This window comes from Bombus bifarius, unplaced genomic scaffold (genome assembly GCF_011952205.1).
Source record: "Bombus bifarius isolate JDL3187 unplaced genomic scaffold, Bbif_JDL3187 scf7180000007973, whole genome shotgun sequence".
NCBI lineage: Eukaryota > Metazoa > Arthropoda > Insecta > Hymenoptera > Apidae > Bombus > Bombus bifarius.
The window spans coordinates 2,156,639-2,170,759 of NW_022884359.1; the positions used below are offsets into that span (position 1 = coordinate 2,156,639).

Genomic DNA, 14,121 nt, shown 5'->3' on the forward strand with positions numbered 1-14,121 from the left:
CCAAAGAAATGGCGTATATTCAACCACCATTCGCGTAGCTTCCATTGCTGCAATTTTAATTCTTTCTGGCTTTACGTGGAAAGACAGACAATTGATGTTCCATTTCATTCATTTCCTTACAATTTAGTCTTCTGTACCATGAATTAATTTTAGTACGTCAACAGGTGAAAATTTAATAAAATTGGCTCTTTTGACATCTTTTTATTTAGACATAATATGATCGAGATTCTCAAATAGAGGAATTGAAAATAATACTTTTCATTGTGAAATATTAATTGAAACGTAGGATATCCTTTTTGCGTTATAACTTAGAGTAGCTGTTTTTTTAGTATCGTTGCTATTGTTAATTTTTTGCCGTTAATTTTTTGACGTGGCAAAATTTTCAAGGATTGTCATGACTAATTATCTCATAATTTTTCAAACTACAATTTTTCAATTTTAAATAGCAAATATTAAGAAGTCCTTTCCGTTGTTTTATTGTTTCATAAATTTCTATTTCATTCTCGACTGTGCGAATAATTCTACGGCACACTGTAGATAGATTATTCATTACTGAATTATGAACAGCTTTTGAAATGGCCACACAGAATCAATAGATAAACTGAAAAAGGCTATTGTTTCATTCGCTATTGATAATTCAGGGGTTGTTTTAAGGTTCTCCATCTATCTATATCGTACTATAATTGTTTCCAAGAAACAAAGGGAAAATTTGCGAAAGAAAAAATAAAAGATAGAGTAGTTTAGTAAAATTCTATATGAACAGAAGAGAACGAGGGATAATAAGAGGATCTGAAAGAAAACGTTCTTTTATTCCGTATTGATAATCTAGGAATAGTTTCGAAATTATTTTCCATTTAGATACGTATTGTTGAAGGAAAAGGAGAATAACAGGAAATGTCACAAAATGGTTTTATTTGGAAAATTAATTTTGAATATTGTAGTCCATCAGAAGAGGAATAAGATTCAGTGAATTCGACTGCACTGTTCATAAAATGAAGTTTACATACTTACAATTAGTCGTCATAAGAAAGGAATGATTGATAAAACGAACTCTAATATGATTTATAAAATATTTTTATCCGTGTTTTGTTCGAGTACAGAGTGAACATTTCATGTTTTTAACCAGTACCTACACCAAATCTTTAATGCTGTCTTATGCAGAAATTTCGAAGCATCATAATCGTTATAATTTGATAGTTTTGCAATTCTCATAAACGAAATGTGTCACAGTTATAAAACTGTGAAAATGACGAAAATGACGACATTCGTCGTTTTTCCCTTGCTCTTCATATATAGTTAGGTAGAAAAATAAATGGACAGGCAGTAAGAATAGATATCAGTGAAAATATCAATCTCTATTAATTATTATAATATTTAGTAGTATATAACAAATAAAAACTTAAATAAAATTACGTATGTAAAATACATACAATAAATTCAAAGCGTCGCACAACGTTGAATATTGATTCTATATACTTGCATTCATTCGGAATTCTAATTTGTTCTAACTGCATTCGAATCACAGGCGAATAATTAAGCGAAAGAAGAAAGAAAAAAAGAGAAAAATCTCGCGAATTAATCAACGAGCTGGCGTCGACCCCATTCGGGCGCAGCATCGCAGAAACGTTCGCATTGAAATTGCCGCGTTTTCGCGATGCACCCGCTGCGCGAGCGAATTGCAAAACGATCCGGCGACACAATACCGGCGCCGATGTGCGCGACATATGGACACGATGCACCCGTAAACTACGGCGAATCGTTTAAATTCCCGTAATTCCTTTGTCAACGGCCACGGCATCGCAGAATTTCTAATCCATCCCTAGCGGTACAATGGTCACGATCGATTCCTCTTTCTTTCTTTTTTTTTTTTTTTCTCTTTTTCGTTTATCGCCTGCCGACAAGAACAAAGAAAGGAGAAGGAAAGAATCGTTTCCAGGTATTGCGTTTCGAAAAATCGAAGATAAGAAACAATTCGTTATCCTAGTTCGTGACTGTGTTAACTTCGTTTCTAAAAAAGAATCCAATTCACTGATCCACATACGTCTCATATTATAAAGAATACATGTAGGGAAGAGTCGTACAATACTTAATTAACTGCACTATAGATAGAGAATAAATGAATGCTATAATTCTGAGCAACAATCTATTTCGGTCAAATAGTAAGTCAGACGTCATCTACCAAGTATCTCGATCTCAAAATATCTATTTTTGAGTGTTCTTTTTTTTTGTCGTTCTATCCTACTCTAAAATATCGATGAAACACTGTCTCCCCTATTCGGTCCCGAAGGAAAGAATAAAAAGGATTCTTGCTTAAAAAAGAAGAGATCGCCTCGACAGAACCGATAATTGGGATCCCGGATCGCGGCTTCTTCCGGTGTTCTTAACGCGATATTCCAGCCAGGCGGGGAAAAACGAGCAAGAAAAATACGAGGTGAACCTTGGAGAGGAGCGGTGGTTTCTCTCATCGAAGAGGACTTAGAGTATTTGTTGTCGACGACAGACGAGGAAGAAAACGAGAAAGGGCGGAATGGCTGGGGGTTGGGGTAGTGGAAGAAAGTCGAGGACCAATTAATTCGTGGCTGCGGCTTGATTTAGCAAATCGTTGCTAATTGGTTGGATTGCGGTGCCTCGCGAAACTTTATGGCGAGCCGAGACAAAAGCCATATCGATAGAGACCGAAATCCCCCAGCTAATAATCTCTAATTCTCTGGACAACTTCGGACAAAAGGAAGGCCAGGGTGAGGCTGTTCCAACTTTCGATAAATTCGTTTACGATATTACGATGCCAATCATATTTTAATTTATCCCCTCGTATTCCTCGTTTTTCTTTCGTTTTGCACAAAAATATGTTGATATTTATCCCTTTCTGTGTCGATTAATCGACGACGTGCTGCGATAATTGAGACAAAAATAGGAAAAAATACGGATATTTTGATGGATAACGTTTAAGAAAACGTTTCGTTTCTAAGAAATAAAAATTCAGATCTTTTTCAAGAGAGATAGTTTCGAAGGGAGTTTGCTAGTAACTCAGGAGCAAACTAATTTCGCACGAATTTTGAAAAATGGTTATTTACCCATTGTTGCTTAATCCCGCTACGTTCCTTGACCCATGATATTTTAAAAATTATCTCTTGTTCGAACAAACTGGAAGAACATGTCATTGGCATGCGTGTTCTCGTTTCAATTTTACGTTCGACATCTTTTCGAAATGTTACGAAATTAGAACATATTTTTCGTTTCTTTAAATGAGAGAAAAATTGACGTAGAAGTATTCGCGTATATTCCTCGCGTATCATTCTTTTCATCACTCTACACACACGTTCATGTTCAAGTATACTTGATAAATTTTCAAGCTCGACTTTGTCGAAAACTAAACTTTAAATGAACAAATTTTATTCCATATTTCGTTCTTATTTTTCCATGGAAGAATCATCTCGTACCCATTTGTGCATGTTATTCGACCACACCCTGTATATTCCAATATTCTCTCCAAGTAGCGATTATGCTTACGATAACAGATATTAATTATCCTCCGCAGCAAATCGTACGAACGATCCACAGGCTAGAATCGAAGAATCGACCGCTTTATGCTCGCGGAATCAACTGTTTATTTATTCGCGATATACGTGAACGAGTATGCGCGAGATACGGAGCGAGTGATCGACGTGAAACGAGTTCATTCATACTGGCCACGATGAATGGGAATGAAATACGCAACGGGACACGACACCGTATTGTTCCTCTTGGATTTTCTTCTTTTCCATTTTTTCTGCTTCTTCCTTCTCGGCCAGAATTATTCGCAAAGATAAGAAGCGGCACAGTGGACGATTCATTTGGGGGTCTCTCAATAACGCGCGATATCATCGAACGCATCTTGACCTCGATTTCGTTCCAAACAAAGGTCGTTCTCCGCGATTAAATATCAATTAAATCCTCCTCGATCAATGGAAAATACGAGCGCATATTTCTGCGTTCGATTTTCATTTTTAACACAGTCATACCGTTTTTATGGTCAATGTTTTGTTTGATAATTTTAATTCAGGGAAGGAGAGGGGATGGATCGAATGAAAGAGTAGCGCGATACTTTAACGAATCGACGAATGGAAATGAGAGCCGATGGTTAATTGGTATAATTGCTTGCCGGAGGAAGCTCGGTTTACGCGCCGTATAATAAATTTCAAAATATCGCCACGGTGATACGAATTAACTCGTGTGGACCAAGAATCAAATTAATTGCCGGATTCGAGCGGTCTCGTTGACATTTTCGCGCGCCAAACTGATGATCTTCGAATGCAACACTTTTCTCGCGTATCGCTTTTCGACGAGGTTAATTCCAATTTGAATTTGTACATCGTATAATTAAGTACAGCGAGTAACTTTGATATTCGAATACCGCACAGTTTTTATTATCTCATATTGTAATTTCGTTCACCATCAGCAAAATTGTTTCAATTCATTTACGCAATGAGTTGCATCAACTGTAGTTCAATCTATCTCGTTAGAATAATTTATTGGAGCTTTTAGCGATCAGTATTTTTTATTTATACCGAAAATGTAAACTTTTAGCGGTTACACTGGCTACACGTAAGCAGCTAAATTTATTTAGTTAAAATAATTTAATAGTACAAGGTAGTAAAATGTAATTGTTAAATTTATTTATTTCACTTAGAAATTTACGATTCTAGCAATCATACTGCCACCCATAAGTATTAATACTTGTGCTGTGCCTAATCAGAAGTCGAATGCTTTCTGTTACTTTTGTGATCTACTTTTATTTTATTTTATAAACTTGTCTTATAACTGCAAATGTTTGAGAAAAATTCATATTTTTATAGATACAATTCTGACGTTTTTTGTAAACTAATTTGCATGCATTTTGCATACATCGTTTGATAAGATAGTGTCGTGAAACTATTGCTATTTGTGGATCTATGGATCGTTTGTTGGAGTAGGTTAACGTTCGCGTTCTACTTTACAGAGAATGTAACAGAAACTTTGTGATGATACTTTAAAACAAACGAAAAATGGAACATCTCGACGAGAAGGTTCTTAAAGTAGGTCCTTGGGGCAAGTTGAGATTATTCTCCCTCAACACGGAATCCTGCACGAAATCGATGCTTCAAACATGACTGATAATTTATATCGAAACTGTACATTTGTATCAAACCAAAAGGAAAAGAGATACAAAATCTTAATGAAAAATTTTATAAAATCCAACCGCGTTATAGTTTACTCGTCGAAAGCGATGATCAAAGAAATCACAAGTGAAGAAAATTAATCAAATATCCATATCATATTCGAAACTCGTACAAGTAGATACATCGAATAAATTGAATTCGATCCACTGCACCCGAAACGATCGAAGAAATCACAGAAGTCGAGAGATTCGAAATCGCGTTCTATTCTATTAATTTTAGCAGATCACACTGTTTGTAAGTCGTAGGTTAACGAACAAAGATATTTCCTTTGTTGCTTTTTTCTATTCACTTTAATTTTTCTATTCCATTAAAGTTCTCTCGATAATAAATCTATACGAGATGTAAATCGCTTCGACGATTTTGTACAGAAAAATAAAGAGGTGACTCATGAATGGAGGGTTAATCGCGTATTAGCAAAATCGTGGAGGTTGATATCAAACAAATCGAATTCGGTTCAATCGAGCGCAGAAAAGGTGTTCGACTTTTCATTTTCGTCGCTGAGGAACAGCTCGATGGGCGAAACGAGGGACGAAGAGGGGAAGGGTGGTTTTGATCGTCGATAGGAGGCACGGTCGCGGCTGGCTGATTGTCGAAGGGGGTGAGAAGAGAGAGGCTAAGACAGGAAGAAGCGGGACGGGGCCAATCAGAGCGGGGACTTTGAGGGTGTCGTTGCCTGGCAACGAAACACACCCCAACACCCGAGGGGAGAAAACCCCGAGGGGTATCATCCAGCGATACAGTCGACGCCGAAAGTTATCGCACCCCTGAGAGACGCCCCCTTTAACGTCGCCATCGAATTACGCCCTCGACGTCCGGACACTTGCGGGTTGTTGCGTTCGTGCCAGCCAAAAGGGATCGATGGAGACGTCGAGGACACGCTTCCACCTCGAATTCGTTCGAAAATGGTTGTTCGTTAAGCCGGAATTTTCGATAGGATAGTCGATATCGGCTGGAATTGCTTACGGAGGCATAAACTGAGAAATTATTAATTATTTACACTGTACATGGTATCGTCCCGTTTATGCCAAAACCATGAACGTGTAAATTTCCGCTTAAAAAAATAGATTTTGAATATCCTTTTCTTGTTCTTATTGTTAGCTATTTGTTCATAGCTATAGGATGTTAGTTATAAATGTACTAACGTTTGAATAAAGTTCGAGAAAATTATTGACAAATTTGTTTTATAGATTACTTTACTATGGGAATAATTGGAATTTTGTGTTTGTCCTGTAGATTTTTTTCTACGAAATAAATATTTGTATTTGTACGTAAGTGGTTCTCTAAAGTAGGATTACTTATTCATATTGGTATTTAACTTTTCATTTCTTTGCGTTTGGAGTGAATCATTTATGAAAATGGAATTGTATTTTAAAGGATTGTAAAAGTAGGTGTTATAACATACGTATATGAATTATTAATTATTTACACTACGGTGTACTTATTATAATTTGATTTTATTGTATTAATTTTTTAAATCTCCTTTTTGTTCAACAAATATTTTCGTCTTCATAGGTCGTTTTGTATATCACGTTGAAACTTAAGATTTTCTCCTTCATATACGGATATTGAATATCGAATATTGATGGAGACATCGCTTCGAGGAAATGGCTCGACGTGGAATTCGTTAGAAGATGATAGCTTCGTAATTAAAATGTGTATTTTTTAACTTTTATGTATTTAATGTGGAAACGACACACTTTTTACATTTCAATCTAAATATTTGTCATTTTAAATTTCCAAGAAAAATTTTCGTGAGAAGCGATAAAATAAAATCAGATACTTTATAATCGTCCTAAATTAATAAATAATCTTATCACACAATGTTACAATACGTCTATGTAGAAACTCGCGAAGAATCATTAAAATAATGTCGATTAATATTCATAATAATACCACCTCCAAAACGGGATCTTCTTATCCTATCGATATTGGTTCAACCACCCACAAATACAATCTTAAAATACAGTCTAAAGACAATCTAAAATATATTATGCACACAAAATATCGATATAAAAATAAAATCTCATCGATATTACAAAACGTGCCTGTATAAAGACGACGTAAACGAACACAAAAATAACATCTACATCGGTAGAAGTTCATCCACCTGCTGCTCGAATCTTATCAACGTCAAATATCATCCATCACAGTACCGCGTCCTCAATCACGAAATGGCTTCACCTCGCATTCCTGCTCGTCAAACATCATGTCAAATATCATTCATCAAACTACCCCATCTGCATCGAGAAATGGATTTACCTCTCGAAAATCTTCGAATACCCCGTGAAGGACCTCTGCTAGTGATCTTCGTACGCGTTCGTCGAAATCCGCTTACGAATAAACATCTATTTCATTGGCTTTTCACTGTCATTTCACCATCATTTCTATTTTTCTGACTCGAAGCAAACCGAGGCACGCGAAAGGATTAAAACCGCCCCTTCTCCATCTTCTTCGGCTCCATCTGTGCGTTTCCTTCGAGTAGCTTGGCCCCTTTTGTCGACATCCAGCGAGAGGGTGGATTAAACCACCCCTATTGATCCCGCTCAATGGATTCCCTGCCCTTTCACCTGCCACCGATCCCGCTGTTTTGACATTCCTCTCGCTCGTCTCCTCGTCTCGTTTTCACAGGCATTAATAGAACAGAACGAGCGAAAACGAGAGGAGAGATGATCTCTCTCTTTCTCTCTCTCTCTCTTTCTCTCTCTCTCTCTCTCTTTCTCTCTCCCTGTCTGTATTGCGGAGAAGAGATCCTTTTCAACGGCGAGGAACTTCCTAAATAAGCGTAATCCTTTTCAGTTAGTCGAGCGCGCCCCTTAGAAATCGCTCGCATCGAGGATGCGCCCGGGGATCATGCGAATTCGATGAAAGATTCCTGTCCCTTTTCCGACGTTTCGCCCCTTGGCCTCGTTTTTATTTTCTTTTTTTCTTCTTCTTCTTCTTCTTTCTACTCTCCGTTTCTTTTTTTTTTTTTTTTTGTTCTTTGTGATCTGAAAATGAATCGGCGGATTTTTGCTTATTTCTTATTCGGCTTCCTCATTGTGTATAAATGGCGCGGGACTTGGAATGTATAAGGGAAGGGGTTGAAAAGGGCTGAGATATAGCGGATATAGATTTGAGAGCTACTTTTTATTGTACGAGATTAGGAAATTTCTTGAGAATGTGATATTTTTTATTGCAGTTGCTTTTTCTACTTTTTACGATGCACGAACGAATCGGCGGATTTTTGCTTATTTCGCATTCGGCTTTTTTTATTGTGCACAGGATCTTGGAATATATTACTATGAACGATCGGGAAGAAATATTCCAAGTTTTCGAGAAATCTTCAGGGAAAAATTCGTAATTTCTTTAATAATCTTTGCGTAGAATTTCTTTGCACAAAAATTTTAACATATAAGGAAAGATATGAGAGAAAGGGTTGAAAAAGATTGAGATGTAGCGCATATAAATTTCAAATTCGCAAGCTTTTCCAATGGAATTAAAATTTGTTGTTATATAGTGTTTTATTGTATTTTATTATACTTCGCATCTTTGCTTATCTTTGTATTTTTATCGTATATAAATAAACAAATTCAAAGTGTATAAGAAGACGCAGGGATTGGAAGAACATTAGATTAAGGAGGATATAGATCTGACAGATTCTTTTTAAATTTTTTATAGTAGTTTTAGTAAGGAATCAATTCTTTAATAAACGAAATGAAACAAAGCTTCTAGAAATAGAAAGAAAATTTATATATAATTTGTATTTTTTTGTATTATCGTATTTTTGGGCGCAAGAGGTGGAAGAAAGAGCTGGAAGGTTTTGAGTTAATAACACGAGTTCTTCGGTTGATAGCGGATAAATTGTAAAAAGGGTGGTTGCAGAAGGAAGATACTTACCGAAGAAAAGAATTATTGACATACCTTTTCTCTCGTAAAAGAATCTCAAGTATAATTTCTTGAACTCAACGACGGTAAAGGACAGATTTAAATATTTTTATCAAGCGGAATTTGTTTCAGGGGACTGCAAATCAACGACGTCGCACGAAAACAATGGAGAAGATCTTCCTGAAAGCTCGAGTACGAAATGTACGGACTATTGCGAAGACTATGACGAGGAGGAAGATTTCGAGGATTCGTATGAAAAATCGTGAGAATTACTCCAACTTCGTAACCAAATTGTTCAATTCGTTTTTGTTAGTATAAATGTATATTATCGTTTTAGAAAGAAGATAAAGATATCAAAAATATTCTACGGTACGCGAACGCACAAGCAAATCGAACAGGTTGTAAGGGAATTAAGGAAAACTTCGTACAAACACAAAAAGTAAGAAGAAGTTTTTCAGTAGCTTACATTGGAAGGAAATTTCTAATTTAATTGCTCTTTCTTTTTCTTCTTTTTCTTAGAATGACTATTTTGAGCAGTAGAGAGCACACTTGCATCCAAGAGACTACGAAAAATAAAACTGAGCTCTGCAACGACCTGTTGGACACTCAAAATGTTTGTTTTCACTCAGATCCCGAGAACTAATCGACTTTCTGATTGTCCGTGGAATTTTTCGAAACTGCCTCCAACGCTTTGACTCTATTCTAATTTTGTAAAAAGAATCTTCGTGAACAAATCTCAAGTTCTAATTTTCGAAGAACTGTTCCAATGTTTCAAGACAAGGAAATCTTCGTGGAAAAATTCCAACTTCCTAAATTCCAAAGTTTCCAAAATTTCTTCGATAATCTTTCCAAACAATTGCTTTGCGTAAAAATGTCCTCCAGACGAACTTCTACATTTTGTCCCCTACTTCGAAGGCGAATTTTCCAATGTAATTAAAAATGCAAAAAATTCTTGTAGCACAAAGGCTGTCCGTTTTACAACGAATCCAACAAAAAGACCATTGCAACGTTTCGCGGGGTGAAAAGTCGAGGTTTGGACGATATATGGGACATCGAAGACTTGGTAGCCATCGGAAAAAACGAAGGACTGTGTCCATATTTTGCCGCCAGAAGTTTAGCGGAACACGCGGACATTATTTTCTGCCCTTATAACTACATCGTCGATCCCGATATTCGTGAAAGTGTGAGTCTATTTATTAAAATAATACGTAGAAAATATTCTACTGACGTTTCATAGAATATCTTATAATTGATTCAGATGCAACTCGATGTGACCGGCCATGTGATTATCCTGGACGAAGCTCATAATATAGAAGACATCTGCAGAGAAGTTGCAAGCGTTAGTTTTCGCGAGGATCATCTTACAGCCGTTGCGACTGAATGTGAATCTCTTATGAAACAAAGAGCTGCAGATTCCGAGATTTATGAAACTCTTCAAACGTATTCCCTCAAGCTGGTGCATTTTCTGAAAATCACGGTCGTCGATAAAGTCGTAAGCCTTTTGTTAATTACTCAAGAAATTATTTATACAATAAAATTACACGATCGCTTGATTATAATATCAAAATACGTATGGTATATCTATAGCACTTCAATCCAGTTTTCAATTGAAGATATTATACCTTGTTATGTATTTTATTATGGTATCTAATTAATCTAATTGAAATTCCACAATTATTTAGTATTTAGTTCATTTTTAGTTAATCTAATTTCAAACTATTTAATACTAGAGAAATCTAATCTATTAATTCTTTTACCACATTCATTTTAACTCAATTTGTAAAACTATTGTTTCGAACAGTTAAATATTTTCTAAAGATCTTCCTATAAAATTGCGATATAGTAAATTCTGTTAACAGGGCTATAACAGCGACAATCTTTCAAGTCCGTACTGGACCGGTGCAGAGCTGTTGGAATTATTTAACATGAACGGTTTAAACGAAGCCATGTATACCATGTTCCTGGGTGCGTGCAACGCAGCAATTGCAGATTCGAATAGAGCGAAAGAGGAGAGGAGAACATTGCAGAGAGTGTTACAGCCGGTCATTTCACCCACTACTAAGAAATTAATTGAACAACTAATGTTCACTATACGGATGATCACTTCTAGCGAATACATGAACGACTTTAGGGCCTGTGTAACAGAAACCACAGTAAAGGATTTCAAATACGTAAGTGTAAAATTGAAAATCCGTTTTTTACAATTGCGTCTAATTGAAGAAAATGAAATAAAGTTACAAGGCACATATAAATTATTTTTCCAAGTTATGAGTGAAAAAAATAATTTGAAACAGAAGAATTCTCTAAGACGATTATTTTAAGAAATTGTGCAACCGCCAATGATATTATATTTAGGATTTAGGAATCAAAAGATGATAAATTTACTTTTTTAAGATCTACAAATTCTTTATATTCTCTTATTTTAAAATATTTCAGATCCAATTGATTTAATAGAACTTAAAATCTCTGTTCCCCTAAAAAAGATTGTATTTAAAAGGAAATCACAGAATTTCTGATTTCTTCCCAAAATCGCAGGCTATGGAGAATACATGGTTGTCATCGAAAGTGTGTACACAGCGTGCACGAACCTTGAAACTACTGTGCATGAATCCGGGTGTGACATTTGCACCGCTTGCTCGACAAGCGCGCTCTATAATCCTCGCGTCCGGTACCCTGAGTCCGACTACGTCGTTCCAAAGCGAATTGGGAACGTCATTTGCACACGTGCTCAACACCGGCCACGTGATACCCAAGGAACAAGTTTACGCAATCTGCGTACCTCAAGGACCGAATGAAGTTAAACTAAGGGCGAATTATCAATCTGTGAACAGCTGGGCTTTTCAAGTATGTTATGCATATATACTTCCTTCTTTATAATTGTAATAACAAAATTACACATTTTCTCTTGAGAATAGTTTAACGTATTCACTATTGCATACTAAAATTCGACCTTTCAAGTATTATGTCGCTTTCTTTACAATTTTATTTAACTTTTGATAAAATTTCTAATTTCCCTTTATATAATAATTTAGCACTTATAATAAAATCGCTTTTTTTAGTCGTTGCGTTACTAAATTGGAGATTTTTATTATTTCAAAGTATTGTCCTGTTCTGTTTGAGATAGCTGATATATGATTTTTTCCAGGATGAACTAGGTGCAGTATTGTTAGATGTTTGTGAGTCAGTGCCACATGGAATCCTTTGCTTCTTCTCATCTTATAACGTGATGCACACACAAATGAAGAGGTGGATAAGTAATTCCATTTGGACGAAAATCACCAGTGTGAAGCAAATCTTCATAGAACCACGCTATGGTGGTGATCTTAAAGATATCATGTATGAATATCGTCAAGTGATAGAACAGACATCTGGTAAACGAAGAGGAAAAATCACTGGAGCTTTATTTCTGGCTGTCTTCAGAGGAAAAGTAGCAGAAGGAATTGATTTCAAGGATAATGAAGCACGTTGTGTCATTACTGTAAGTTTCTACTACTTAGACCGTTTTAATAGAATTGAAAAGAGAAAATCACGAACAAATTTACAATATTGTTGTTTAGGTTGGAATACCATATGCAGTAAGGAAAGATCCTGTGATTGATATGAAACTGAGTTATAATGATACTAACGTTAAGAAAGGATTGTTGAAGGGTTCAGAGTGGTACAGTATACAAGCTTTTAGGGCATTGAATCAAGCTTTAGGTCGTTGCTTGAGACATATTAACGATTGGGGAGCTGTATTGCTAGTCGATGAAAGGTTGTTGATAATTTAGCAGAATATAAATGAAAAGTTTTTGTTAGAAGTATGATTAATTCGTTTATTCTTTAGGTTTCTGATGCATGAAAATAAGGAAAATCTCCCAAAATGGGTCAAAACAATGGTAAATTTTTTAGCATTTTAACTTAGCATTGCTTTAATTGCTTTAATAGTTTCATTAATGATTTATTTTCAGTGGGTCAACCAAAATGGATACAACTTGAGAGAGAATCTTAAAGACTTTGTATCAAAACAAAAGGCAAGAGAAGAAAAACAATTAGGAATTACAAACAGTTAACAAAACTGGATAAATTAAGAAATATGATGATATTTAATAAGATTACGTACATGTTACAAATTGTGATAACATTTAAAAAGTATATACACATATTCAATTTAAAAACTGTATTTGTAAACGAAATGCATATTTTGTTGATATATCACATGATATACTAACTTTTACCATTAATGACATAGTCTTAGATTTTATATATATCACAAACATTAGTTTCAACAAATCCTTTTTTTCTACAGATTGAGCGTATCTCTTTTTTGTATCATTCTTAGATGTTTTTTCTTAATCTTCTTTAATTTTGCAGTATTTGTAATCTATAAATAAACGTTATATTTGATCGTAATTTTACATTTTTTTAAATTATTAATTTAATTTTATACTGGAACAATTGTAATTATTAACAATGACACTTACAACTTGTACAACTTCACCCTTCTTCTCATTTTCCTTTGTGCGTTTTAAATTAGCCCTCCTTCTTTCTTTCTTTGCCTCCTTTTCTGCTTGTTTTTCTGCCTTTATCGCTCTTGACATTTCTTTAACGTGTTTTAAATCATCCCTCAATTTTTGTTTCTTGTCAAAGGACAATCGTATGCCTCGTGTTTTCACGATAGATGAAAACCTGTTTATAAAACAAACACAGCTTTTAAGGTTAACCTCAACAAGTCAGATATATTTTTCTTCTTTATTCTACGAACCTCTTCTTTTGTTCCTTCCATATCCTACCAGACTTTGGTTTACCTTTTGGAATTTGTTGCTCGAATGATTTTTCTTTCTTAGCTTTTACTTTTTTCGTATTATTGCTAATAATTATATTATTTGTGTCTGCAATATCAGACAATTTGTCACTCAATATTTCTTCTGCTGTGGTTACTTTTTCGTCAGTCGTCATTTTTCATTAATAATTTTATTTCAATAACAGTATTATAAACAAATATTGCTTTTCTACCAGTAAACAATTAGAATAGGTTATGTATCCACGTGGTTACGAGCACCATATTGGAAATGGTCCT

The 14,121-nt window shown here is 35.2% G+C and overlaps 2 protein-coding genes across 2 annotated transcripts in view; one reads left to right on the forward strand and one right to left on the reverse strand.

Annotated features, from left to right (window-relative positions):
* LOC117216682 (Fanconi anemia group J protein homolog) overlaps positions 1-13,282 on the forward strand; it is an 87,338-nt gene extending 74,056 nt beyond the window's left edge. The window contains exons 5-15 of the mRNA XM_033463603.1: positions 9,195-9,324; positions 9,400-9,501; positions 9,582-9,675; positions 10,021-10,245; positions 10,321-10,554; positions 10,922-11,233; positions 11,598-11,906; positions 12,208-12,540; positions 12,620-12,816; positions 12,889-12,940; positions 13,013-13,282. Of these exons, the coding sequence (XP_033319494.1) occupies positions 9,195-9,324; positions 9,400-9,501; positions 9,582-9,675; positions 10,021-10,245; positions 10,321-10,554; positions 10,922-11,233; positions 11,598-11,906; positions 12,208-12,540; positions 12,620-12,816; positions 12,889-12,940; positions 13,013-13,114 (2,090 nt within the window). The 3' untranslated portion in view covers positions 13,115-13,282. The remainder of the gene's footprint in view (positions 1-9,194; positions 9,325-9,399; positions 9,502-9,581; positions 9,676-10,020; positions 10,246-10,320; positions 10,555-10,921; positions 11,234-11,597; positions 11,907-12,207; positions 12,541-12,619; positions 12,817-12,888; positions 12,941-13,012) is intronic.
* On the reverse strand, positions 13,207-14,120 carry LOC117216683 (coiled-coil domain-containing protein 86). Its single transcript, XM_033463604.1, has 3 exons — positions 13,807-14,120; positions 13,526-13,730; positions 13,207-13,425 (listed from the first exon to the last, which is right to left on the reverse strand). Exons 1-3 carry the CDS (start codon positions 13,998-14,000, stop codon positions 13,345-13,347), a joined length of 480 nt encoding a protein of 159 aa, XP_033319495.1. The 5' UTR covers positions 14,001-14,120; the 3' UTR covers positions 13,207-13,344.
* Position 14,121: the final 1 nt, after the last annotated feature.

Coding starts and splice junctions, on each gene's coding strand:
- LOC117216683 (XM_033463604.1), bottom strand. CDS start 14,000: ATGACGACTGACGAAAAAGTAACCACAGCAGAAGAAATATTGAGTGAC. Junction 13,731..13,806: donor TGGAAGGAACAAAAGAAGAG/GTTCGTAGAATA, acceptor TTTTATAAACAG/GTTTTCATCTATCGTGAAAA. Junction 13,426..13,525: donor AGGGTGAAGTTGTACAAGTT/GTAAGTGTCATT, acceptor GTTTATTTATAG/ATTACAAATACTGCAAAATT.